Source organism: Rhagoletis pomonella, unplaced genomic scaffold, assembly GCF_013731165.1.
Source record: "Rhagoletis pomonella isolate Grant_MI unplaced genomic scaffold, Rhpom_1.0 Rhpom_scaffold_00001, whole genome shotgun sequence".
Classification (NCBI taxonomy): Eukaryota; Metazoa; Arthropoda; class Insecta; order Diptera; family Tephritidae; genus Rhagoletis; species Rhagoletis pomonella.
Genome location: NW_023458555.1, coordinates 71,212,714 through 71,239,181, shown reverse-complemented (window position 1 = coordinate 71,239,181; position 26,468 = coordinate 71,212,714). Strand labels below are relative to the sequence as shown.

General features: G+C 40.0%; 3 protein-coding genes across 6 annotated transcripts in view; all 3 read right to left on the bottom strand.

Annotated features, from left to right (window-relative positions):
• LOC118747555 (C-1-tetrahydrofolate synthase, cytoplasmic) overlaps positions 1 to 19,962 on the bottom strand; it is a 247,948-nt gene extending 227,986 nt beyond the window's left edge. For 3 of the 4 annotated variants that reach the window (XM_036481630.1, XM_036481607.1, XM_036481623.1), the window contains exon 1: positions 19,766 to 19,856. In XM_036481630.1, coding sequence (XP_036337523.1) covers positions 19,766 to 19,836 — 71 coding nt within the window. In that variant the 5' untranslated portion in view covers positions 19,837 to 19,856. Of the gene's footprint in view, positions 1 to 17,832; positions 18,161 to 19,765 lie in introns of those variants that run through there. The other variant, XM_036481637.1, reaches the window with a different exon arrangement.
• LOC118747593 (probable methyltransferase-like protein 15 homolog) lies at positions 16,701 to 17,873 on the bottom strand. The gene has a single exon (XM_036481648.1). The coding sequence runs from the start codon at positions 17,847 to 17,849 to the stop codon at positions 16,773 to 16,775; it is 1,077 nt and encodes a 358-aa protein (XP_036337541.1). The 5' UTR covers positions 17,850 to 17,873; the 3' UTR covers positions 16,701 to 16,772.
• Positions 19,963 to 24,403: 4,441 nt separating the features above from the next.
• LOC118733095 lies at positions 24,404 to 25,807 on the bottom strand. Its single transcript, XM_036462310.1, has one exon. It carries the CDS (start codon positions 25,805 to 25,807, stop codon positions 24,404 to 24,406), a length of 1,404 nt encoding a protein of 467 aa, XP_036318203.1.
• Between the last annotated feature and the right edge of the window lie 661 nt (positions 25,808 to 26,468).

Genomic DNA, 26,468 nt, shown 5'->3' with positions numbered 1-26,468 from the left:
GATGCTGTTGGCAACTTATCTTTAATTACTTATTGTAAATAATTTTCATTTAAAATATGGGTCAATCTATATCAGATACCACATAAATAAAAGTTTCAAAGCTTGTACAAAGTTCACAAAAACGTAATTAAATTTATAAAACTGTTCATCAAAATTTTTATTTTTTATTAGATTTCCTAGAAAAAGTTTGAGTATGCAGTTTAATATCCCATTCCATTTTAGTATGATAAAGTGCAAGTAAATTTTTTTCTGTGGAGGTGTTACGAATTTTGTTCCATATAACGCATGAACAAAACAGACTTATATGTGGAAATTCTTCAAAATCAACGGTAATTTTTAGCTATATTTCTCTTACAGAATTGCGTGCAATAGTGCTTGCTTATTACCTACTCACAATAGCCGCGTTAAAGCATGACCATATTGAGTAGAAGTTTATAGGTTGAAATGAATAATGAAATTGTTGAAAATTCGGGAAAAATCTTGTCCCGGGCGAACATTTCAAATTTAATGCAAACTGGGACGTCCCGGCGAATACGGGACATTTGGCAATGCTAGTCAGATATAGTATGATCAGATAAAATTAAGCTAAAATCCCACACCCAGCTTTTCAGTCAATCAGCGCTTGTCATCCTTCCAGTGCTCCTTTCAGCTATAACTTTTATCTCGCCGTGAGCGCTGAAATCCACAATACCAGAAATGCTTGGTGCGAATTTCAAACTTAAGTGTGGCCGAAGAAACAAATTTATCGAGGCGCATAATTTTCCGTAGAGGCGTAGTCATTTGGCGATCGAGATCATCCGACTTGGCACTGTTAGACTTTTTATTAGGCTACTCTGATGGCCGTATTTATATGAATAAACCGCAAACTTCGGAGCGGTTGAAAATCAACAAATCACCAAAATATTTCGGAAAAATATTAAGATTTAAGTGAGCTGGACCGATTTGAAAATACCTCCAAAAATGGAGTTTTTTATGAATAAAAATGTTTCTTAAAGATTTTTTTGGAAAAAATCCCCTCAAATGACAAAATGGTCTAAGCTTAAAATATTTGCATAAAAAAATTAAAAAAAATTTTTTAACGGAATCGTAATGATGAGATTTTTGATGCTGTTTTTTAACTTTTTTCAAAGATTGGTATAGGAAAAACTTGAATAACTCTTCCGATTTAGACTTGAGAGGTGTCATTGGAAAGGTATTTTCTCACCGTTTTTATTTCTTTGCTAATAAACTCATTCAAAGGATGGAAGAGAAAGGTAGGAAGAACGAACGTCATTCAAAGTTGAATTAAGATGTGTTGGTATTCGAAAAAACAGAATGGGACACGAATAACGTTTTTTGGCCAGAAATAAAAACAGTGTGAAAATACCATTCTACTGAGATCCCATATGTCTAAATCGGAACATTTTTGAAACAGTTATTCAAGTTTTTCGTAAACCAATCTTTGAAAGAAGTAAAAAAGCAGCATCAAAAATCTCATTCTTACGATTCTGTTGAAAAGATTTTCAATTATTTTTATGCAGATTTTTTAAGCTTAATCTAATTTGTCATCTGAGGGGACTTTTTTCAAAAAGTTCTTTAAGAAACTATTTTTATTCATAAAAACTTCATTTTTGGAGGTATTTGCAAATCGGTCCAGCTCGCTTAAATCTTAATATTTTTCCAAAATATTTTGGTGGACATCTTAAAATATATTAAATTTTGTAATCCCGGCGGAAAAACCGCAACTTTTTTTGGTGATGCAGTCTAATGTACATATATCAACAATCGAAAATATCTTAAAACAAGTAAAAAGTCTAAGTTCGGGCGAAACCGAACATAAATTACCCGGCCCACGTATTAAATATAGTTTTTTCACCTTTTCGAAAACTACCGTTGCGTGATAAGCAGGGACGGTTTCTTCGAAGTATGTTCAGTTAGACTTAATAAGATAAACTTATATAGTTATAGTTACGTCTTTTTAAGTGAAGGTTGTGAGTATAAATTGTAAGTAAATTATCGAGTTTCGTTAAGATATCTCAATTTTTATTCGAGTTATCGTGCGCACAGACTGACGGACGGACGGACATTCATGGCTTAATCGATTCATTCTGAGCATTTATGCATTTGTCTATATCTATCTCGATTCGTTTTGGGTGTTACAAACAACCGTTATGAGAACAAAGTTATAATTAAGGATTACAGAGGATACGTCGATGTATTTTAAAAATCGATACATCGTTCATAAAATGCGATGCAAATATCGATGTTTGGAAAACCACAAAACATCGCAACATCGATGTTCTTCGTTGATCACTGGTAAAATAACTGGCATATCGCGCCATTTTGAAAATAAACCCTGTGTGAATCGACCTTTGGCAGCATCATAAAACTTTGAGAAAGAAAAATTTAAATAACAACCGAACTTGTCAGATGTTGTCTGAATTACAAATGTACTTATCTTCACCTGTTACACTGTCTAAAAGTGATGCCATTGAAAAATGGCAAGATTTGAAACACCTCTTTCCAAATTTATACGGACATGAAAACCAACCACATCCCTCACTGACGATTATGCATTTTGCAAAGATCTCTATCGAAAGTCCACAATTCTCAGATATGACCGTCTTTACGTAGTAAAACTTCCGTTTTAAACTACTTTCCCGGACACGATTGCACTCGGACACTCCAAGCCTGCAGCACAAGAACAATATCTCAGTATCGAGCAATCGAATGAAAAGAAACCGGAACTACAACAAACATACACGAATACGTGAATGCAAATATTTTTCATTCTACCTACCCCAAAACGCAGTAATAAAGCCTGATAATAAAACTACGAAGGTGGCATCCTCCACACAGGCCCAATACTCCAAAATGATCTCATGCTCGTTCTACTCAAATGGCGTTTGTACATATACGTTTTCAACGGCGACATAGAGAAAATGTACCACCAGGGGCCTATTTCATAAAACGACAGTGATAATTTTGTAACGACATGCATTTTTCATGTTGTCAGTGACAATTCGACTGTTTGGTGGTTCTTTTGTTTCATAAAAACAATTGTAACCACCTCTTAAATTCCATAAAAAATTCTATTGAAAAAGTGACAAATTGTCATTGTTGGATTTCAAAAATACCCCCCTTTTTTCTAGCACCCCTATAGTTTTTATATAATTTGTTGTTAAAGTTTTCGTATAAACGATGAAGCAAAATAACATCAAACTTTGAATTTTCACTTAGTAGAATTCTCGTTTCTGTGTTGCCGAAAAAGAGGGGCTGAAACCCTTTTGCACAGAACTCCTTTCGCGTAGGCGGCCTTCGGCCGCGCTCAGGGAATATAGCCAATAACAGGTCTATTCTGCGCTGGTAATAAAAAGTTTGTAACCGGTAAATAAAGTTCCTGTCAATTTTTAAACTCTTTTCGCATTCTGTGTACTCTTGTAACCGGTAATTTTTGTTACCATCTCATAAGCTGGTAACAAAGTATTGCCCCGTGAAATATGCAATGCCGGAGTTTGCACAATTCTTCATAGCTGAATTGCTGAATATTTTAACTGCATTACCAACGTACCTAGAATCGCGGTGACAAGAACTGGTAACATTTTTTGGTAATAAAATTTTCCGGTTACAAAATCATCGGTAACGTGCAGAATAGACCTGTAAGTAGAATTCTCCTTTCTGTGCTGTCGAAGAAGGGTGCTGAACACCTTTTGCAAGGAACACCTTTCTCCGTAGGCGGCCTTCGGCCGCACTTAGGAATTATAACCCTCACTACGTAGAATTCTTCTTTCTGTGTTGCCAAAGAAGAAGGGCTGAACACCTTTTGCAGAGAACACATTTCCGCGTAGGCGGCCTTCGGCCGCACTTAGGGATTATAACCCTCACTAAGTAGAATTCTCCTTTCTGTGTTGCCTTCTTTGTATGTATCATTCTTCAACTCATCTCTAACCCACGCGCAGATACGTAAAAAGTGATAGAGATACGAATTTTTAATTATCAAGTGAAAAACTAAAGCTATATAAAGGGGAAAACTACCAACGAAAAGTAAATAATCTTCAAAGTATCCACAAATATTCTTGAAAGAAAATAACACGCGAAGTGAATCAAGTGGCAAAATTACTTTCGGACTGTATACTGTGAAGTGAATTATTGTAATACGATATTGATTAACGACATAATACAAAAGGAGTAATAAAATTAAAATTTAATATTTAAATTCATCTATAGATGTCGTTTCAATCAAAAAGCTATAAGGTATTTTACTATTTCAATTTCAGCATTTGAATGATATGTTTGAGACCAATTGGAGAATTACATTGGAGTTCAAGTTGAGAACTAGCATTTTCTCAACTTGAGAAACCGTCCTTTTTTCGTACAAAGAAAAATGCCCTTTTTGTAGAGAACGCTATGATCCTCCACTTGAGGTACTGTTGAGAAACAACATTGGAGATTTGAGAAAACCTTAGTTCTCAACTTAACCTCAAGTTGAGCTCAAACCTAAATGTTTATTGGGTATGTGTTATTGTAAATATGGGTGCAATTTAATGTAATTTACAAGTTAATAAAAGGTGGATTAAAGTGATTTATATACAAGATAAAATAAAGTAAAAGTGTGTAAACTATTAGTTAGATTGTTATGTGCATTAATATATATGAAAGTATGTGACCAATGCACTTTTTGATAAGGAACTCAAGTGGAACGACTTAAGAAATTTTATCAACAAATAACTTATCAACAATTACATTGTTTATACTTTTTAGTTATATATGGTTTAGAGGAAGCTTCCTTAACATCCTGACCAAGTTTCATTTGTTAATTCCACCTGGTTTTCTTAAAACAAAAGGTGCGGCTGAATACTAAAGCCCTCCCGTAATAATTGCATTTGCATTATTTCAGTTTTAAGAAATATTCAAATTATTGAAAAGTAATGAATTGCGCGCAATTAAAATATAAATAAATTTACAAAACTCCCCTGTGAAAGCTTTCCAACGGAGCTGTTTGGGTTTGTCGCCATTGTCGCGACAATTTTGTCAGAGTGACAATTGTCAGCATAATTGTCGACAATATTCCATATTATCACTGTCGTTTTCCAAAAGAAATTCACAGTTGCATAAATTTCGCCAATTATGTCAGTGAAATTTGATAGAAAAACTGACAATTGTCGCACCTTTCACTTTTATAAAATAGGCCCCAGATATACATTCACCCAGATGACCAAGAATTCTAAAGGATACTTTTCCGCAGAACCCCTCAAAGTCCGGTACAAGATTTTAAATTAGAAACTGTTACCTTTGGTGTAAATTGCGCGCCATATCTCGCGATAAGAACACTTAACCAACTAGCTAAAGACTCAAGTGGCAAATACGCAAAATCCTCAGAAATATGTACTGTTAAATGAAATATACGTCGACGATACACTTTCTGGTGGTCATGACCTCGACTCAGCACTCATTTTTCAATGACCCAGGTAACTGATGCGTTAAAATCAGCATAAAAAAATGACTGCAAACCACAAAGATCTACTCAAATATATACCCAAACCAGATCTCTTAGAAACCAACTTTCTCCACTTCCATGATTCCAGTTCCAACAAAAACTCTCGGAGTAATATGGAATGCACTCAACGATGAATTCTCATACTCTATCGACCCCCTGCCAGACTCCAAAACAGCCACTAAAAGGCAGATTTTGTCCCCCGTGACGAAACTTTTCGACCCCGCAGGGTCCACTGCAAAGTGTGCACCATACACAAGCAAAAAATGCGATCGCAGACAATGGCGGTCTTTCCTCCAGAACAAGCAACCTTCTCGCTACGATTTCACACCACGGGAATAGACTTCACAGACCCATTTCTGGTGAAAACTTCTTTACTGCGTCGCGCCTCACATACAAAAGCATTTGTATGTCTTTGTCAGCTTCTCCACTAAAGCCATACATCTCGCACTCCGTTCAGACCTGACAGATTCGTTGCTCGGCGAGGTCGGACAACGGGAAAACTTTCGTAGACGCTCAGAGGTCAACCCACCGATAACTTTCCAGGAACTATAACACGCAACATTTCAAAATTACCCTTTTTCGGTTCCGTTGGAATCGAGTTTCGATTCCGCTAGAACCGATGCTCTGGTTTCAGTTTTTCGGTTGGGTGCATAACTACTTAGCAATAACGCGGCTGAAAAACAACAAAGCTGCTGGAGTTGACAGCCTGACGAATTTCGCCGACCTAAACGGGGTTATATCGCCGAAACAACAGCCCTTGGTCGGGTAAAACCCGAGTAATTCCGGTACGTAGAACCGGCTGTCGGGGGAATCGCCAAATGACTCTCGGCACCTCTTCACATGCCATGAGAACCCCACTCAGCTGACGCCCTGTGCTTATGGACAGACCCTGTGGAAGTCGCCCACTGCCTGGGCCTCCCCTTAGCTGAAACACACAACAAAGTTGACGGATGAACCGACCCAAGCAGGGCTTGATAACCGCTACAACAACAACAACAGCTGACAACCTGCCAGTTGAGCTATTTAAGTATGGTGGCGAAGAGTTGATAAGGTGCATGCATTAACTCTTATGCAGAATATGGTCAGATGAATGCATGCCCGACGTCTGGAATTTAAGGGTGCTCTGCCCAATCCCCAACTATAAGGTCTTATCGAATGTATTGTGCGAAAGACTTAAGCCTACCGTCAAAGAAGTGATTTTACCTTATCAGTGTGGCTTTAGACCTGATCCACAATAGACCTGGTATTCACAATACCCCAAATATTGGAAAAGATCAGCGAGAAAAGGAGCCAAAATGATAGGGCTGTGTAAAATGACGTTGAGCAATACCACCAGCTCCGTCAGAATTGGGAAAAATCTCTCCGAGCAGTTCGCCACAAAAAGGGCGACTCCCTCTCATGTGACTTCTTTAATCTGATGTTGGAGAAGATAATAAGAGCTGCAGAACTGAATTGCTGGCTTATGCCGATGACATCGACATGAACAAACATAACAAAACCCGCGAATGCTGCTCTGCAGATCTGAATTGCTGGCTTATGCCGATGACATTGACATCAACAAACATAACAGAACCCGCGAAGGCTGCTCTGCCTTTTCCAAGTTGGATAAAGAAGCAAAGTGAAGGTCTGGTGGTAAACGAAGACAAGACGAAGTATCTCCCGTCATCAAACAAAGCAAAGTGAAGGTCTGGTGGTAAACGAAGACAAGACGAAGTATCTCCCGTCATCAAACAAACAGTCAGCTCATTCCCGCCTTGGCACCCACGTCGCTGTTGACAGTTATAATTTCCAGAAAGTAGAGAATTTCGTTTACTTGGGAACCAGCATTAACACCGATAATAATGTCAGCATGCAAATACAACGCAGAATCACTCTTGCCAACAAGTGCTACTTTGGACTGTGTAGGCAATTCAGGAGTAAAGTCCTCTCTCGACGTACGAAACTCATACTCTATGTCACTCATCATGCCCGTTCTGGTACATAGCGCAGAAACATGGACAATGACAGCAACCGATGAGGCGGCGGATTTAAGGGCCTTTACGCGTTGGCGACAGCGAGTACCGCAGACGATGGAACGATGAGCTGTATGAGTTTTACAACGACATGGACATAGTGCAGTGAATTAAAACACAGCGGCTCCGCTGGCTTGGCCATGTCGTTCGAATGGACACCGACGCTGCAGCTCTGAAAGCATTCAACTCGGAACCCGCTGGTGGTAGCAGAGGAAGAGGGAGGCCCCCACTGATATGGAAAGACCAGGTGGAGAAGGACTTGGCTTCACTTGGCATTTCCAATTGGCGTCAGTTGACACAGAAGAGAAACGACTGGCGTGCTTTGTAGAACTCGGCCAAAATCGCTTAGGCAGTTTCTGTGCCAAATAAGAAAAGAAGCATCACTACTTACCTGGTATTTCTACTTCATTCTTTTTTGTAACACCATGGAACAGAACAAATGATTGCGCATTTTTGGATTTTCCACTCATTTTAGAAAGGTTTTTTGATTACGTTCTTTATTTGGATTGCTGGCTAGTGATCAAAACGTATTTAACCAAGGCATTGTAGAAGTGATTTCGACATTTCTCTCTTTTGAACTGCGACTGAAATGTGCTATACTATTCATAATTTTAATTTTTTTTAATTAAAATTTTCAATTGCGAACTGTGAGTGATTTCTAATACATAATAAAATGAAAAGGAATTACGGGCGGTACGTTGTGTTTGCTAAGAGCCAGGACCACAAACCTGTGCGTTATTTTAAACCTCCGAATTGTCAAGTGAAGCAACAACGGTCGGCAAATTGCTGCGATATTTCATTAGGATACTCATCACGTATGCGCGTGACTTTATTTATTGCCCACCGCGACCAAGACGTGCCGCCTCCTAATCCAGGGTGTGACGCGACACCGTGCTCATTGGACGGTTTGCAGCCAGGAGGGTAAACCGGCTGTATTTTAACGGCGCCTTCTCGACACCGGGCTTCCTCGAGGAGTAACGGTGGCCTTACCGCGAAAAGGGGCGCTGGCGCGGCGAACGTTCGAGATCCCCATCAAGTATATAGACTGCTACGCTTGGCAAGTCAGGCACGCGGTCGTAAGACAAAGATGAAGACAACAAACAAACAAACAAACAACGCAAAACAACAACAACAAACAAGCAAGCAACAATAAAGACGAACCCAAACAAACAGGTACAAGGCAAGGGACTCCCCGAGCAGCGTTATCTTCCACGAAAGGACGTTGAGGGACTCTGATGACGACAAGAGGTACAGAGGTAGACACCACAGCGGATCGTCATGCGAGCGCTACAGGTCTCCAAGCCAGTCCGGCCCGACAACATCGCGCGAATCCATGCGGCGTGACAGAGACCACCATATGGATAGGCGAGGGAACCCGCCTACAGTTTCGGGTCGAGGGCAACCTGGCGCCCTAGATGACCGTAGGCGATTGGGCCTCAGCGGTTCCCAAACGAGGAACTATATCAGGTACCTAGAGCAAGTTAAACCTCCCGAGGTAGCCAGGAGCCTGGCTCTCGCCAGATCACCGCAGCAGGAGTCGAGCAGAAGCGGCAATGAGCGCGAGGGCAAACCGACCGCACCCGCAAATGAGCGGAAGAGCGGGCAGCACCAGCAGCAGGGTGCAGAGGCATCCGGCAGTCAGACCGCACCCGCTGAAAAGCGGAAGAGCGGGCATTACAACGAGAAGGCTGAACTCAAGCCAGCTAGAAAGCGGAGCGTTGAGCAACCCCGTGATACGGGCAGAAGGTTTGACAGGCGCGCTGACGAGACCGCACCCGCTGAAAAGCGGAAGAGCGGGCATTGCAGTCGGGATGAGAAGCACGGAGACCACGGAGAGGAAAAGGGTAAGTGGTTCCGGTGAGACCGCATCCGCTGCAAAGCAGAAGAGCGGGCAATGAACCCCCCAGAACTTGGCTTCAAAGAAGCAGCGTGAGTTTCCACCCCCTTTCGGCATCGGGACCCGGGGGTAGTCACTGGGGCCCAACGTCTGCACGGGGCGGCGATGGGCAGACGCAAACAGCTACTCTTACATGCTAAGGAGCATCAGGGTGGCGAGGCTGCCTAGAAACTATCCCGCGGAGGCGCTGAGTCCGAATGAGTTGACTACCCTGCAGGACGCCATAATGGACGAGGTGTTCACCTGCTGGCCTTCTGCGGAGTTAATTTCCGTCCAGGTATGCTCCTTGTGGACTGCAAGGATGAGGGTACGGCAAAATGGCTGGAAGAGTTTGCACAAAAACTAGAGAGCTGGAGGGTAGTTGCACTATGCGTCAAACGGGGTGATGAAATACCACCCACGCATAATATGACTATTTTCCTGCCGAGAAGTGCCGACAGACGGCAGATTATGTGATGGGGCTGCTAAGGGCGCAAAACGAAGGTCTTAACACACCAGCGTGGCGCGTCATCTCGTGCAGCATTAAGGATGCGGGCTGAGTATAAGCTGAACCTTAGGTTCAGCTATGTTACAATGAGGCCCTGGCGACAAAAGGCAGCGGAAGAAGAGAAGGTAGCTGACGAGGGAAATATGCAGGTGGACGAAGTCCTCCCCCCGTGTCAACAGCTACAGCGGTAGAGGATGCACAGGTTTGCCAGCCCGCAACATCAGCCCAAACGTCTAACCAGCTAGGCACCAACCAGTTAGTATCAGCGGCTCTTGCACAGGGGCAGGTCCCCTCAACGCAGGAGCTAATGGAGGGACCAGACCTGAGAAGGCTTGAGCTCGACGGGAAAAGCGAGAGCGACTTAAAGCTCTCGGACCTCGACGAGCGATGAGGTAACCACCGCCCCTGAGAGTTGCCCAGATCTACCTGCACCATGCAATTGCAGCCTCGGTCGTGATTTCTAGCAGGTTTTCTACGGACGATATTTGCATTATACTCATTCAGGAGCCGTGGACTTACAGAGGCCAGGTAAGGGGCCTCAAAGGAGCAAATAACAAGGTAATATGGGACCTCGCCGCAGAGAAGCCCAGAGCATGCGTAGTGCTTAGAAACGATATTGATTATTTCTGCATTCGAGTTTTTAACGCAAGATTTGGTAGCAGTGCAGGTGACACTTCGAGTGGATGGAAGGCCCGTGGAATTAGTCTTCGCTGCTGCATATTTCCCCGGGGACAGCAACACCATACCCCCGGCAGAGGTACAACAACTGGGGGCGCCTTGCCGGAATACCCGACTTCCTCTTATCCTCGGATCCGACGCAAATGCGCGCCACGTGGAGTGGGGGTGCACCGACACTAATAAAAGGGGTGAGTCATTATTAGAGTACCTACTAAGCGAAGATATGTGTATAAACAATGTTGGACATTGTCCGACGTTTGTAACCAGAGTAAGACAAGAGGTCCTTGACCTCACTCTGAGCAACAGCTTGGGTAATGATCTGATAACGCAATGGAGTGTCCACGGAGCCTTCGTTGTCTGATTATAGAATTATCCAATTCGTGCTCGGAGCGGAGGTCACGGTAAGTCGTCCTTTGAGGAACCCCAGGAATGCACACTGGGAAAAATATAGGAAACTATTAGATTTTAACCTACCCGGTATAGAGAGGCAACAAAGAAGAGATGGGTGCATGTCGCTAGAATATAGGGTTAATAGGTTGACGGACATACTGGCCGACGCCTTTAACTTTAGCTGCCCGGAAACCAAGCCAGAACTGCGTGGTGGTCTCGGGAACTGTCAGCTCTCCGGAAGGAGGTGCGCAGGCTATTTAACAAGGTCAAGCGTACGGGATGCTAGGAGGAATACTCAGCTAAACTAACGAGCTACAGCAAGGAGATCAGGAAGGCCAAGAGATAAAGTTTCAAAAACTTCTGTGAAGGCATCTCGAACACTCCAGCGGCCGCGGGGTTACACAACGCTCTTGCCAGAGGAACGGTGGAATCGGAATTAGCATTAAAGCGTCCGGATTGCACCTATACAAACCACTCTGCTTGCAACTCACTTCCCGGAGGCCACTACCTTAGAACAGAGGCCGGAGGTCCGGCGAACTAGACCGCGACCATGTGACTGGAAGCTGGCAAGAAGTATTTTCACCCAGGATTCAGTCAGGTGGGCGCTGGGATCGTTTGACCGATATAAGGCCCCAGGGGTAGATGGCATCCATGCAGTCATGTTGCAGCAGGGTGGAGAGAACTTAATACCCCACCTAGCGGACATAATGAGAAGTAGCCTTGCAGAGGCTTATGTCCCACAGGTGTGGCGGAGGGCGCGAGTAATCTTAATCCCGAAGGTGGGCAATAGGGACTACTCGCTAGCAAAATTTTTCAGACCTATAAGCCTCACCTCCTTTGTGCTAAAAGCAATGGAGAAGATGGTGGACAATTACATAAGATCTAGCATTCTGAAGGTAAACCCCTACACGCTTGTCAGCATACATACAGAGCTGGAAGGTCTACGGACACAGCCCTGTATCAACTGACAACCGAAATTCAGGGGGCTTTTGAATGCGGAGAAGCAGTGCTTTGCAATTTCCTCGATATAGAAGGAGCGTTCGACAAAACGTCTCACACTGGTGTGCGCAGGGCACTAGAGAAGAGAAACGTGCAGCCAGTGATCTGCAACTGGGTGGATACGCTGTTGCATACTAGGATTGCTGAAACCAAGGTGCGGGACAGCGTGTTACAGCTATTAACAACAAAGGGCTGCCCACAGGGAAGGGTTCTATCCCCTCTTCTGTAGAGCTTAGTGGTAGATCAGCTTCAGCTTCTCTCCGACAATGATATCCGCTGCCAAGGCTATGTGGATGACATTGTGATCATTGCCAGGGGGGAGTTTGAGAGCACCCTCTGCGACATTATTCAAAGAGGCTTAAGATTAATAAAAATATGGTGTGCTAAGTTAGGACTTAGCATCAACCCGGCCAAAGCGGCCATCATCCCATTTACCAGGAAAAAGAGACCTGTTGGGCATGAGGGACATAACCCTGGAGGGGGTCGTGGTCGGCGTCGCCAGCGAAGTGAAGTATCTGGGAATAATCCTAGACACCAAACTTCTATGGAAGAAGCATGTGGACGCGATCACCTCCAAGGCCACGAAAGCGTTAATGGTGTGTAAGCGTCTAGCAGGAAAATCCTGGGGTTGTAGCCCCAGGGTGTGTGTGAAAATGCAAACAAATAGTCTGTTCCTTTGAACTTCGGACTAAAATCTGTGGAACTATGAAACTACAATTTTACTCGTGAACTATCAAACTACAATTTACAGTGAGAGTAAAACGAGAACAGATGAAGAAGTGTACGGGAACGCGAAAAGCACTATTTCCTGCAAAAACGTCAGTCGGTTAGTTTACATGCCGTTGGTACAACTATGATTTGGCTGAAAGATCACTAAATAATGATTAAAATCTATACGATTAAGAATAATTACGTACATATTCTAATATTCCGTGGTTTACTTCCATTTTTTAACAAATGTAAGGCTCTTTGCTTTCATGGCGTTCTGTTTTTTGTTTACAAATGCAACCCTGCCCATCGTTTGACACTTTTCATGAACTTACAGGAAGAAAAACTCCGGACTAAATCCTGTAACTTCTGACTAAGAACAGTTGCTCAGTTAGTCTCTTACAGGTTTTATTAGAGTCCAACCGATTCCAATTTCTTTTCAGGTACCGCTGCCGATGCCGATTAATTGGCTTATTAGGAAAGAATCGGCCGATGCCGATTCCATAAAAAATTATAAATAAATGTATTAATTCATAAAATCAGTTAATTTAACGGAGTTAACGAAGCAAAAGGAAACAAATATGTATGAACATACATACAGTGACGAGCAAAACTGTAACATGGTTAAACACTTTTTTGTTTCAGCTACCGCTATATTTCCAAGTTCTAACGACTTTCATACTTTTGCTGTATATTCTTGTTGGGACATCCCTACTCCCTCTCTCATAATGATTTGAAGTCAATACAACAACAATAAAAAAAACCAGCAGACAATAATGTAAATTAAGGCAGATGTTACAGTTATCCACTCATATATTTTTAAGAGCTTTTTAACCATTTTCACGAAAAAAAAGAACTACTAACACTATGTTCAGTACTCTTTTGCCTGTTTCAGTTCCTGGATGTGATTTGGCATACCTTATTTGTATCTTTGTAAAAATTCTGGAGGTATATCCTTAGTTTGCTTTCACAGCTCATGTACTCGATTTTACGGACTTTGATACTTATTAAGCTGTGCTTTTAGTTGATTTCGCAAATTCGATGAGATTCATGTCCGCGGTTTGTGGAGGTCATTTCAAATTAGCAAATTTTTGCTTTTGTATCCAGTCTTTGCGAACATATGCAGTATGTTTTGGGTGATTTTTCAGCAGAAACTCTCATTTTTCGACTACATCTTGCAAATTTTGTTGAAATATGAACAGATACTGTTCCTTACGCATAATGCGTACTAACTAACAACAAAGTTTTTGAAATACAACCCCAAACAATTAAGATCCTACCACTGTGATTCCCAGTTTGCAGTACATGATGCGCTTAGGCTTAATTTGGGTCTTTGATCCAATACCATGCCCGGCCATCTGATTGAAAGCGATTAATTTAGTCTTGTCAGACCAAATAACCTTCAATTGAAACTCAAAAATATGTTTTTTATTGCATTCTGAACGGCCTAACATATCCCAATATGCAAGGGTTCGGTTTTCGTGCGATGCAGCGAAATGCTGCCACACTCGCACATGTATTATGATCAAATTTGCTTTTCTCTTCTTTATGATGCCTTTGCGCTCAATTTGGCAATTCTTCGCCTCGCTGTCTATTGATTTGCATTAAAGTTTAATACCTTAAGCGGTTCTGTAATAGTAGCTGACTTCCTTTGTCCTTGGGAACACTTTAGGCTATATTTTTTCTAAGTCTTAACATTTTTAAGTAGCAAATTCCAAAATTTTTTGCCACATTTCGTGCGGTTCCGCCTTTCCGCAGTAAATCTATTATTTACATTTATGGTTCCTGATTAACTATGTTATTTACTGGTGATCACTTCTTCAATAAAATACAATATAGAAAAAAGTCATCTGACTTCCAACTAAGTAAAAGATAACTGTCAAATGCAAAACTGAGAGTGAGTGCAAAATTGTAACATCTGCCTTAATTTACATTTTTGTCTGCTGGTTTTTTTATTGTTGTTGTATTGACTTCAAATCATTATGAGAGAGGGAGTAGGGGTGTACCAACAAGAATATTCAACAAAAGGATGAAAGCCGTTAGAACTTGGAAATATAGCGGTGGCTGAAACAAAAAGTGTTAAACCATGTTACAGTTTTGCTCGTCACTGTATGTATATGTAAATATATATGTACATATGTATATCACATTTATGTACATTACATAAAACACTTTTATATGGTGCTAAGCAAGAAATATTTAGGAACATAAAATTTCATTTCGTTTTGCACTAAAATACACTCTTTTGCACTCAATGCATAAGAACTTATATGCTAGGTATGTATCTACATACATATAGTGGTCCACAAACTAAAATAATTCCGATATTTTAACCGGTTTCGGCATTTGGCATTTGTCTTTTGTTTATTTAATGCTTATTATTTTTTTTATAAAAGTCTAGCTGGTATACAACAAAATACATATAAATTCAGATTTCAAACTTTGTGCAAAAATTGCTTATTTTCACCAAATCTTCAAACTTTTTAATCAAAATTTTGGTATGCTGTTTTGTAGACTATTTAATTCTAGTATTATGAAGTGCAAGTTTCAAGCTTCTATAAAATCCCGTAAATTTTTGTATTTTTTTTTTGTTGCTGGCAGTGTCCTCCATATAAAAGAAAATGGTCGAACATACTTTTGTATGGAAATTTTTGTGAGCTGTCTGCTAATGCTTTTTGATGTTGGCTGTTGTCTGTCGCTTCACCTGAACATGTGAAAAGAAATTCTAAAGACTCGGCGAAAAAAGCCGATGCCGATGCTAAATTTTGTGGCGATTCTAGCCGATACCTATAGGAACGACTTCATGTAAGGTCTCACTAAATCCTGTAAGCCGGACTGCTATTGGAACAGACTAAGCCCCTTATTCATAAAAAATAAAGTAGGTTTAAAGAGCTTTATAAAGTGACGTTTTCATACATTTTTCAATTCATAAACCTTTTATAAAGCTACTTTATTTTTTATGAATAAGGCCATAAGAATTTTTCAATTTGACACAAGAAGCTGTGAGGCGAAACACATATACAATATCAGCTGATCTAGTAACACCACCTTAAATAAGTTTTGCTGTTCGCGTACACAAAAATCCAGAAGGGGAAATTGAGATACCAAATTGATATTTCATTCTGCTGAGAAGGTACTAGTTTCTGCTGAAAAAATTTTTGCCAGCAGCAGTTTCCAGCATAAAAAACAGCTGATCAAAGCCTGTTTGCAATTTATGAAAATAAATAAACTTGGTGGTTTTTAAAATTAAAATAACTTATTAGAACAGCAAATGTATCGGAAGAAAGCTTATTCTCATTTGCTTATGTATGTTTGCTTAGCAAAATGCTTTAGACAAACTTTTAATTTATATTGTTTTTCATGTTTTCTGTTTTATGCTTTGTATGTAAACAAAATTACTTAAGACATCCAGATTAGTGGCAAAAATTTATATATTCATTGCCGGCAAAAAGTATTGGCACAGCAAATTTTTCACAATATATAAAAATCTGATTCTTCCTACAACAAAAAACATAAAAATATAATTCCTAAACTTTGAGCAAAACTCACGGAAATTCAGCAAATTTTCAACTTTTTAATCAATTATATTTTTTAGTTTTTTGCCGTAGAATGAACCATATTTTTATAAAAAATTGGCGGAAAAATATTAAAAAAAAAATTTTTCCATATATTGTGAAAAATTTGCTGTGCCAATACTTTTTGCCGACAGTGTACATATGTAACTGTTTTTATTTTCTACATATATCATCCATGGATTATTTTTCGTGTAGGCAAAACACCAATTCAAAGGACCTTATAAAGTTTTATGTACGCTCATATTCTTAAATAGTTCGTTCCCACGACTGTCGGGTCTAGTAACCGGAACGACCCAGATTTATATCTGGCCAAGGACTGTCACTCCAGCAACACTCCCCAAAAACTCGTTGAGGAATTTGTATGCTGCTACAACACAACAACAACCTTATAAAGTTATAGTATCAGGAATAACTAAAAATAACTCATTATATTAATTAATTGTATCTTTATCCATAAACACAAAATATTCAATTATCGTATTGTGAGTTTACAAGAATCGTAATTACTTCTTAAAATTTACGAATATTTCAGTAACCTAAAGAAAAGGATTTATTTTACTTTAGTTGCTGCTCGAAGTTTAGCAGAACGACTACGACTGTTTCGGGCAACCTCTGCTTCACAGGGAGTAATTACATGTTTGTGAAGCTGTCGCCAACTCGATCGAACAAATGTCTCAATTAGTTCCTTATCGTGCGTAACATCATGTCCACAATATTTCAGCGGCACGGGGTTTGCAATACCCTCAATTACGTTTCCATTTATATGGCGTTTGACTATCGTGTCTTCTAAAGAGTGAAATGTTATAGCGACTAATCGGCCCCCGTAGCGCAAATATTCCTTGGCTAAAATCATTCCATAATTGATCTCATTCAATTCGTTGTTAACAAATATGCGCAGCGCCTGAAATGTTTTGGTAGCTACATGCGTAGGTCGCTGTATTTTGTCCAGCCGGTATGCATTCTGAAGACACGAGCTCACCAAATCCGCCAGCTGTTTGGTGGTTTCAATCTTATAAAACGCAGAACGTGCCTCTACTATCGCCCTAGCTATTTTTTTCGCGCTCTTCTCTTCGCCATAGACTCTTAAAATTTTTACCAAGTCTGCTTCCTCCGCACGGGCGAGAACATCTGCAGCTGTGATTTGTTCATTGCATCGTCCCCGGTCCATTCTCATATCCAAGGGGCCGTTTTTAGAAATGGAGAATCCGCGAGCAGCTTCATCAAATTGCATCGAGGAGCATCCAAAATCAAATAGGAATCCGTCGATGGAGTATTTTTTTAAATTATGTTCCTTCAATAACTTTGGCAATTCAGAGAATTTGCCTAGAAGTGGTGTGAGCCTATTTGGAAATTCTTCACTCAAACATTGAGCTAGCTCAAAGGCTATGGGATCCCAGTCTAGCGCAAAAACCTTTATATCATCATATTTTTGTAATAACTGTCTAGTGTGGCCCCCAGCACCAAATGTCATGTCGATGAAAATTTTGTGTGGAGCTGGATCAAGATAAAGAATAGCTTGTTCACAAAGTACAGGAACATGCTTAACTAAATGTTTTTCGCAGATTTTCGAAACGGTACTGAAGTTTGACCTCAAAGAAGTTACAATCTGATTAATTCGTCGAAGCATTTTTTTTTTTTAATCTTATTACAGTTTTTGCTAATACAATTTTTTTCAGTCACTTTCACCCTTTTGGACTACATGTATTCTCATCATTAAGGTACTGTAAGAACTCCGACGACAACACTTGATTGCACTGTTCAGAAGTCAATCCCGTGGCTGTTGAAGTATACCTCCGCTGGTATTTCTTTCCATAAACGTTACAAGTTAATCTTTCCAGTGAATCAATTTCCGCACTTAGTTTTTCGTGGACTTCAGTGGTAAGGCTTATAGGATTCGCGAGATGTATTACTTGTTTTCGTATCCGCTCCCCCAAATCCCTATTAAAATTTGGCAAGTGCAAGTTAGAAAGGACATCATTAAACCGGACAAAATGTAAATATAAATGAAATGAACTATGTAATTGCAATATTCTAAGTGTTCTATAGAAATAAGAATGTGTCCAACATAAAAGTAAAAAAATCTAGTTTTATTTTGTGAATATCGGCACCACTGTTTCAATTTTCATTGCTGTTATTCCCAAATATGAACAGATATGCAGAATTTGTGCTAAAAAATTCATAGAAAGAATATGCGGTATTTGGTCTATTTTGAGTATGTACATATATTTTAACTGATATCAGAGGGTTTAAAGACACCGTTCAAAATTACGGAAATTATTTATGTTCGTTAGCGAAAATAAGTTTAGGTATCGATTCTCTCAATGCAGCGGCCTGGTTCCGGCGCAAGAATTAGTAAGACGTTCTGTCAATGTTGCTGGGTGGGCGAAGGGGGAGTGGGCGTGGCATCTCCAACCACCCTTTTTGGAGGGCATGAACTGCCATTGTCAAAAATGTCACCCCGACCACCTAGGCCCCCCAAGGAAACTTTAGAAAAATGGCCGAAAATCACAATTTTCACTTGCGTTTTTCGCTTGAAAAAGGTTGAATATTCATTTGCACAAGAAATTTTATATACCCTTGACAACAGAAGAGGTGCCTGTCCCTCTTATCCGGCAACACTGTAAGGAGCATTTTACTTAGTAAGGGTCATAATCCCAAAGCGCGACCAAGGCCGCCTACGCAGAAAGGAGTAATGTAATTGCAAAAATACTGTGGATACCAGTGCCGGGGTTATATGCACAAGAAATGTTATACACTTTTGACAAAAGAAGGCCTATCTCTTTTCTTCTTCGGCAACAAAGAAGCCAGAATTCTACGTAATAAGGGTTAAAATCCCTAAGGCCGCCCACGTAGAATGGAATTCTACGCAAAAATACTGTGGAAGCAAGTGAAAGTTGTGATTTTTAGCGGTTCATGCCTTCTCCAAAAAGAGGGGCTGGAGGTGCCAAGCCCACCTTCGCCCACCGCCGCTTCAACGACCACCCTTATAGGAAAGTTTCACCAGGGATACTTCTCTGTACGCCGAATCACTCAGCTCGAACAGTTGTTTAGTATTATTTTTGTTTTTTGTTTCAACAGATATCTTACTCGAAAACAGGTACTCCAAGGATGTATTCTTCGGGAATTCTTTGATATGCGTATTTGGAGGTCATTTTTGATTGAATTGGAACACTTGAATGCGATTTATAAACTTTTGGTTTAATGAGGCCAAGAAACAAACTATACTGACTATAGTTTCAACCTCACAACGTTAGTTTTAACAGCTTTTAAAGATTGAGTTTCGGCATGTAAGCAGTCATAGACGTGATAAGCTTCCACTTAAATTTTTTACATTTGTTTGTACATAAATATATCAATGTATGCACTTAATAGGGACCGGCTACACTTAAGCTGCTCTTTTCTACCATTGACGAAGTATAAGTACCTTGGGTAATCACAAAATTATTTCCATAAATAAAATGCAAACAGGAGTACGTTAGATAACAAATTGATAAAGCGATGGTATGTACAGTGAAAACAAAGAACGTAAACGTGATAGCATACCTGCCAACTTTTGTTTTGTCTGTCGGCCACCTTTCAAGAGCTTTTAAGAATCGTTGATATTGAGCTGACATATTTCGCCATAAAAACAAGCCTGTTAGCGAATCAACTAATACAAATTACTTAAATCATTTTCATTAGGCGAAATGTGGTTTCATAACGCCAGTCGGTGGCCAAAACAGCTGAAATTAGGAATTTTCAGGGATACATAGGGTTCGAACGATACTATCGATATTGAGTAAGTATCGATACTGAGGGTATAAAAATGAGTACTTTAGTACTCTATAACTTATTTGGTGATTTTACTCGATACTTTGCAAAGTACTCGTAGTATCGAATACTTATTAAAAACACACTTTTTAAATTTTTTCTTCCATTACCAAACTAATTTTCTTTGCTTATATGGATTACTAGCATTCAATTTTGTCAATCACTTAAAATAAACTGAAATTGCGTGTAGCCTGTTGCATAACATAAACCAAATAAGTAAAAGTTTAATGGCCTTATTCATAAAAAATAAAGTAGGTTTAAAGAGCTTAGTAAAATGACATTTTCATACATTTTTCAGTTTATATACCTTTCTTATTTTTTATGAATAAGGCCATAAAACTTTACGCAAAGTTCACGAAAATGCAGAATTTTTAGAAACTTTTTGGGTATGCAGTTTTGTAACCTATTCAAGTTTACGTGTAGACTTCTACCGTTGACTTTAAATTCAAACTTCCACATTATTATACTAAAATTGAATAGGATACAAAAATGCAACCCAAAAAATTTACAAAATTTTTTCAATAAAATTTTAAATTCGTGAAAGTATATATATTTATTTATTTATTTATTTATTTAGCATAGATTGCAAATGAATTTGCAAAATATGATATAGGCACCGGACGTCTAGGTCATTGAGTGCCTTAGAATACATATGTGTATTGTATTAAGTTTCTTCATTGAGGTGGTGTATACGGAGTGCTTCCTCTATTTCTTTAATGTTGCTGTTCCTGCAATTCAGTATTTCCTTGATGCTTTTTTTTAATAACGAGTGAGGGCAGGTTGTTAATACATGCTCTATTGTGAGGGATGTTGCACAAAAAGAACATGCTCGTGGGTGTGTTTTTGTGAAAAGGTGTGATGTGTTAAAGAGTGTAGTGCCTGTCCGAAGCCTGGCTAACTTAATGCATTGATTACGAGTGAGTTGTGTGTCGTAATTATGTCTAGGGATATCGAAATTATGCCTGTGTAGGAAGGTTCTGAGGTCGGCTGCGATTTTCAGTTCGGCTTCCACCTGCACCGCTTTTGTCGTTCTTGTTATGACACTTGAGTGGATTGGGACTTCTGTTATTAGAGGTAGCGAAAAGCATTCTTTGGCCGCTTGATCCGCCCTTACATTGCCTTCTATTCCGGTGTGCCCGGGTACCCATAGAAGTCTAATAGGTTGCTGTAGACTGGCATCTGACACAAAGAGGTGAGCTTCATTACGTTCATCTGATATTGCATTAAGGGCACTGAGACTGTCTGAGCAAATAAGGGTTTTCTTTTTTAGTTGTGCAGCAAGTGATATTGCTTTCTTGATCGCTGTTAGTTCGGCGCAAAAAATACCTGTGTGCATTGGTAACAGAGCTTGATGGATAACTGCAAATTGATTGCCTGCTGTTTGCGACACTACAGCGTATGAGGGTGTGCTAAAATTTACCGATCCGTCTGTGAAAAGGAGAAGTTGGGGGTCTGTCTCGTTGGTGATTTCCAACAATCCTTGTATGTATGCTTGTTGACAAGTTGATTTCTTTTTGGTTGTGTTAAGTGATGTGTCTACTGTGATAAGATTAGTTATGTTTTCCTTGCTCAGTGGCGGTTTGCTTGGAATAGGTATATGTGTGTCATGTAACATCGTGATTATTCTTTTTAAACTGCTCGTTTTGTGGGCGGGTGCCCTCCTACGTTCTGTTGTGTCGATGAGGTTCCATACCATGTTGTGAAGGGGATGTTTGTTATCCGTGATGGACTTAGCCGCTAGTTTGGATGAACTTTTGAACCGTAAATTTTCAAAATCTCGAATTCGCGCTTCTATTTTTAGAGCAGGTATGGGAGTTGCTTTCAGTAAGCCGGTGGCTGTTCTGTAGCAATTGTAGATTTCGGTGTTGAGGGCTTTGATGTTTCTTTTGGATGTCCAGCCGTAGAGCGTTATACAGTGTTGTAGTACGCCTTCGGTGAGTGTGCGACAGATGGCAATGGCAGTTTCTATGTGCGGACCTTTTCTTTTAGAACAAATGACTTTGAGCATGTTGTTGACTTTTTTTCAGTTTGTCTTTCAGCACGTTAACGTGGTTGTTCCATAACATGTTTTTAGAGAAATGTACACCAAGTATGCGCATATTATTTTTCAAAGGAATTGTTCGTTCCCGAATGTGTACCGAGTTAGCACCGCAATTGTTTTTACGGCATACATGGAGGGCCGTTGCTACTTCTATGGGGACTGCGGCTCCGGTTGAGTTAGCCCATTTGTTTATTGTTTCATCTAGGTTTTGTAGACATTGCGTGACTGTTTCGTGCGTTCCGGAAGCTGCTGCGAAAATATTGTCTGCGTATACACCCATGTAGGAAATCCCTTCGACGTCTTTTATCTTTTTTATTAGAGAATTGGCATAGAACGTGTAGAGTACTACTGAAAGCGGGGATCCCTGTGGGACTCCGTTTTCTAACTTTTTTACCTTCGAAAGGAATCCGTCAACTCTGACTGTAATCCTTCTGAACGATAAGAAGGATAAAGAGAGTTTGAGGATATTCGTCGGAATACCGCACTTGTGCATTTCTTTAATTACTTCAGTAGCTATTACTCTATCATACGCCTTTGCCAGGTCTTCAGACAGAACGACGGTGTGTTCTCCACTTGAACGTTTCAACTGATTTTCGAGAGTGTGAATAAGGGTGTGTACTCCATGTTTGGGGAAAAATGCGTGTTGTTCGGCTTCTAGTTTGTTACCGAAGTCGGTCCATATTCTGTTGGCTAAGATTTTGTCGAATATTTTTGCCAACGTGGATAGTAGCGAGATAGGACGGTACCCCTCAACCGAATTGGGACTTTTCCCAGGTTTCGGCACAGGTGTAAGAATTGCGTGCTTCCATTCATGTGGGTAGATTGCTGTTTCGATAATTCGATTGAAAAGTCTGCATATTCGAGACTTAAGTGCTGTAGACGCATTTTTTACCATTGTGTATGTTATTTTGTCATGGCTGGGGGAGCTGCCCTTAGTTGTTTTAAGACTTGCCTCCAGTTCTCCGAGTGTTATTTTATGGCACGTTTGCGTAGAAGGACAGATGCGTGGTAAAGCATCTATGTTAAAAGAGCATTTGTTGCTGACTATAGTTGTGTCAAACGCGTCGTTTGCGCTTGATGCGCTCCAATGCGCCCCTAGGGCTTCAGCTATTTGCTCTGGATGCTTAAGAACGGAGTTGTTAGTAAGTATTTGTGGAAAGTTGGAAAAACGTTGACATTTGATTTTTTTAATTTTTTGCCAAAGATGTTTTGTGTCGAGTGTTGGATTGAGTGAGTTTAGGAACTTATTCCACGTCTCTTGTTTGGCTTGCTTGCATGCTCTACGTACTACTGCACTAGCCTTGCGAAACTCTAAGCTGTTATTGGTTGTTTGGGAGTTTTTCAAGTTTTTCCAAGCAATGTTTTTTACCTTGATTAAATTCGCAATTCGCGAGTTGAACCAAACTGGGTTATTTCGATTGTGAGTAGAGTAAGTAGTAGGCATGGCTTCGTTTGCAGCTTTTCTCAACGCTTTTTTTATCTGTGCCGCTTCTCTGTTGACATTGCTTGACTCAGAACAGAAAACATTTGTGAGTAGATGTTAGTTTTATTTTCAAACAGTGGCCACTTGGCTTTGTTAGTGTTGAACATAGGGATAATTCTGCTGACCTTGTTTTGTGTGTTATTGAAAATAAGTATCGGGAAGTGGTCGCTGGAGCCTGATGGTGGAAGGCATAACCAGTTCAGGACCGAGGCTATCCCTCCGCAAGCAAATGAGACGTCTACGTTCGTTAATGAGTTCCTTGTATTGTGCAGTGTTGGGGAACCGTCATTTAGTACCACTAGCTGTTTATCGTTAGAGAAGTCTTCCCACATTTTTTCCATTTTGCGTTGTTTTCTTTGATCCCCACAGGGTATTATGTGCATTTAAGTCGCCGCCCAAAATGTGGTATCCATCATGGTAGGAATGTATGTCGTCTAAATGCTGAGTAGTTAAGAAAAGGTCAGTTTCGCGATAAATATTAGTTACGTGCAGGTCTTTCAATGCGTGTATAGTGATTGATTGGAAAAGTAAGTTGTTGGTTGATACTTTATGGTTGGATGTGTTTATATTTTGTTTTATGAGGATTGCAATTCCCGCTTTAGAATAGGAGTAGTCTTTGTTGAAGTGGTATGCTTTGTAGTGTGGCAGGTGTAGCAAGTGTTTGTTTTTTTTTCGATTAAGTGGGTTTCTTGTAAAAGAATAACATCTGGGTTGTGTTTGGATACAAGTAATTCTAAACCGAATTTATTATTTAAGAACCCTTGTATGTTCCATTGTAATATTGTAATGTTGATACCAAGATCCATAGGTTAGTTATTGTAATTTAAAAAATAAATCGATTGTGGCTTTATGACAGGTGTAAGTCGTAGTCTGTAATATCGGTTTCCTCTGGTTCGCTGGGTATGTTGCGTTGGGGACAAGTATGTGTGAATGTTTTTGGGGTGATCAGGACATTAAGGTCAGGAAATTTTTTGTATAATTGGCTGTAAGGTGATGTTTCTGTTTCATTTGTTGTTGAGTGGGTAAAATTGCCTGTTGGCGTGCCATTGGTTGTAGTAGTGCTATTAGAAGTTGATGCTTGAATAGTTGTGTCTGTGTTAGTTGGTTTTGATGGTTGTTTTCTTTTTGGTGTGGTTTCTTCTACATTTTTCTGCAAAAACTCCTTGTTGCTGGTGTACGTATTCTGCTTTTGTTTGTTAGATGTTCCGTTGCTTATGTATTTTTCTTGATATTTGTTGGGTTTCTTTGTTGTTGAATTCTGTGCATTATTATCTTCTTTGTTATTCCTATCTATTTCATTTGTAGCGGGCTTATTGTTTTTAACGATCTGTGCCATGGACGGCGTATTAATATTCTTTTTGAAGGGTTGGATTTGAAATGCTGCTGGGTTGCTATTGAAAATTTTCCACGCATCTCTAATTGTGCATCGACGGTCGATTTTTATTTTATTGACTGATTTATGCTTCAGGAATGTAGGACAGCTAGGATCGTATGAAGGGTGAGCTTCATTTTCACAGTTAATGCAGAAAGTCCTCTGACATGTTTCATGTGGTGTTGTATTGGCACATTCTTTGCAGAGTTCTGTGTTCCGGCATCTATTCTTTGTGTGACCGAGACGTTGACAATTGCGACATCTCATGGGATTCGGGATGTATTCCTGGACACGGACTCTCTCCCAACCGAGTTTTATGATGTCTGGTCTGCGAATTAGGTCGAATGTTAAGATAGCAGCGCCTGTTGGAACTAAACGGTCGCCTGATTTACGCATTACTTTCCTTACTTCGACAACCTTTTGACTGGATAGTTCTTCTGTCAGTTCTTTCTCGGAAATATCGATCAGATTTTTCGAATAAATGCGTCCTTGAATAGTATTAAGGCCCTTGTGTGACGTTATTTTCACAGGTATTATACCTATGTGAGTGGCTTTCATGAAACGGTCGGCTGCTTTTGCATTTGTGGTTTTGATCAACAGGTCACCGGACCTCAGTTCAGTAACTACAATGCTGTCAGCGCATATGTGTTTTAGGCCTCTTTCAATTTGAAAGACGTTATATGAAGATAAGGGGCGGATTTTTTCTTCGATGGTAGGTCCCGTAGCACGGGCGATTAGAAAACGAGGAATATGGTCATCGTTTTGTTTTATCTCCGGGAGAGGAACAAAATCATTGACTTTAATGCGTTTTTTGGGTAGCGATAAGTCAGGATCGAGCAAGCGAAACCTGTTGCTATCGGGGGGGTCAGCCCCGTTCATTATTGCGAAGGGTAACTACTGCCCTGTTTAAGTTTGTACTTTATGCTCTTATACACTTTATGTGATAACTGTATACTATTGTGTAGTAACACAAGCACTAAGCACCAATAGGCAAGAGACAAGAACTTGTTCGTTCACTAAGCAATTCACTGATTACACAACACGTCTTAACACGGCGATTGCCTGAACTAGACGAAAGTATATATATATATATATAAATATATATATATATGTGTGTATGTATGTATGTACATTTAACGTTAAAATTAGTTCTAACGAGAAAGTATGTTTTGCAGTGAAATAAAAATCAAATATTTTAAATTTCTATTGTTTTAATTTCAGGAAATAACTAGATATAAGATTCAAGAATAAAATAATTTTAGTATCCCAAATACGTATTTTACTGAGTCCGATACTGAGTAGTATCGATACTTTTTCCCTGATACTTTTAGAGTATCGATACCATGAGCTCGATGCCAGAATGAGTACTCAGTATCGATACCAAAGTCTGAAATTTCGAACCCTAGGGATACAATGGTACTAGTAAATACAAGTACATACTCGATACCTTTCGTCCTTCAGCAAGTAATTTTGGTATCGAAAGCTTTGAACCAAGTACTGAGGTATTTCGGAGTATTTGTATCGAAACCCGATTCATTGA

Excerpts from the sequence above, each read along its gene's own strand:
- LOC118747593 (XM_036481648.1), bottom strand. The coding sequence starts at position 17,849 with ATGCTTCGACGAATTAATCAGATTGTAACTTCTTTGAGGTCAAACTTC.
- LOC118733095 (XM_036462310.1), bottom strand. The coding sequence starts at position 25,807 with ATGAACGGGGCTGACCCCCCCGATAGCAACAGGTTTCGCTTGCTCGAT.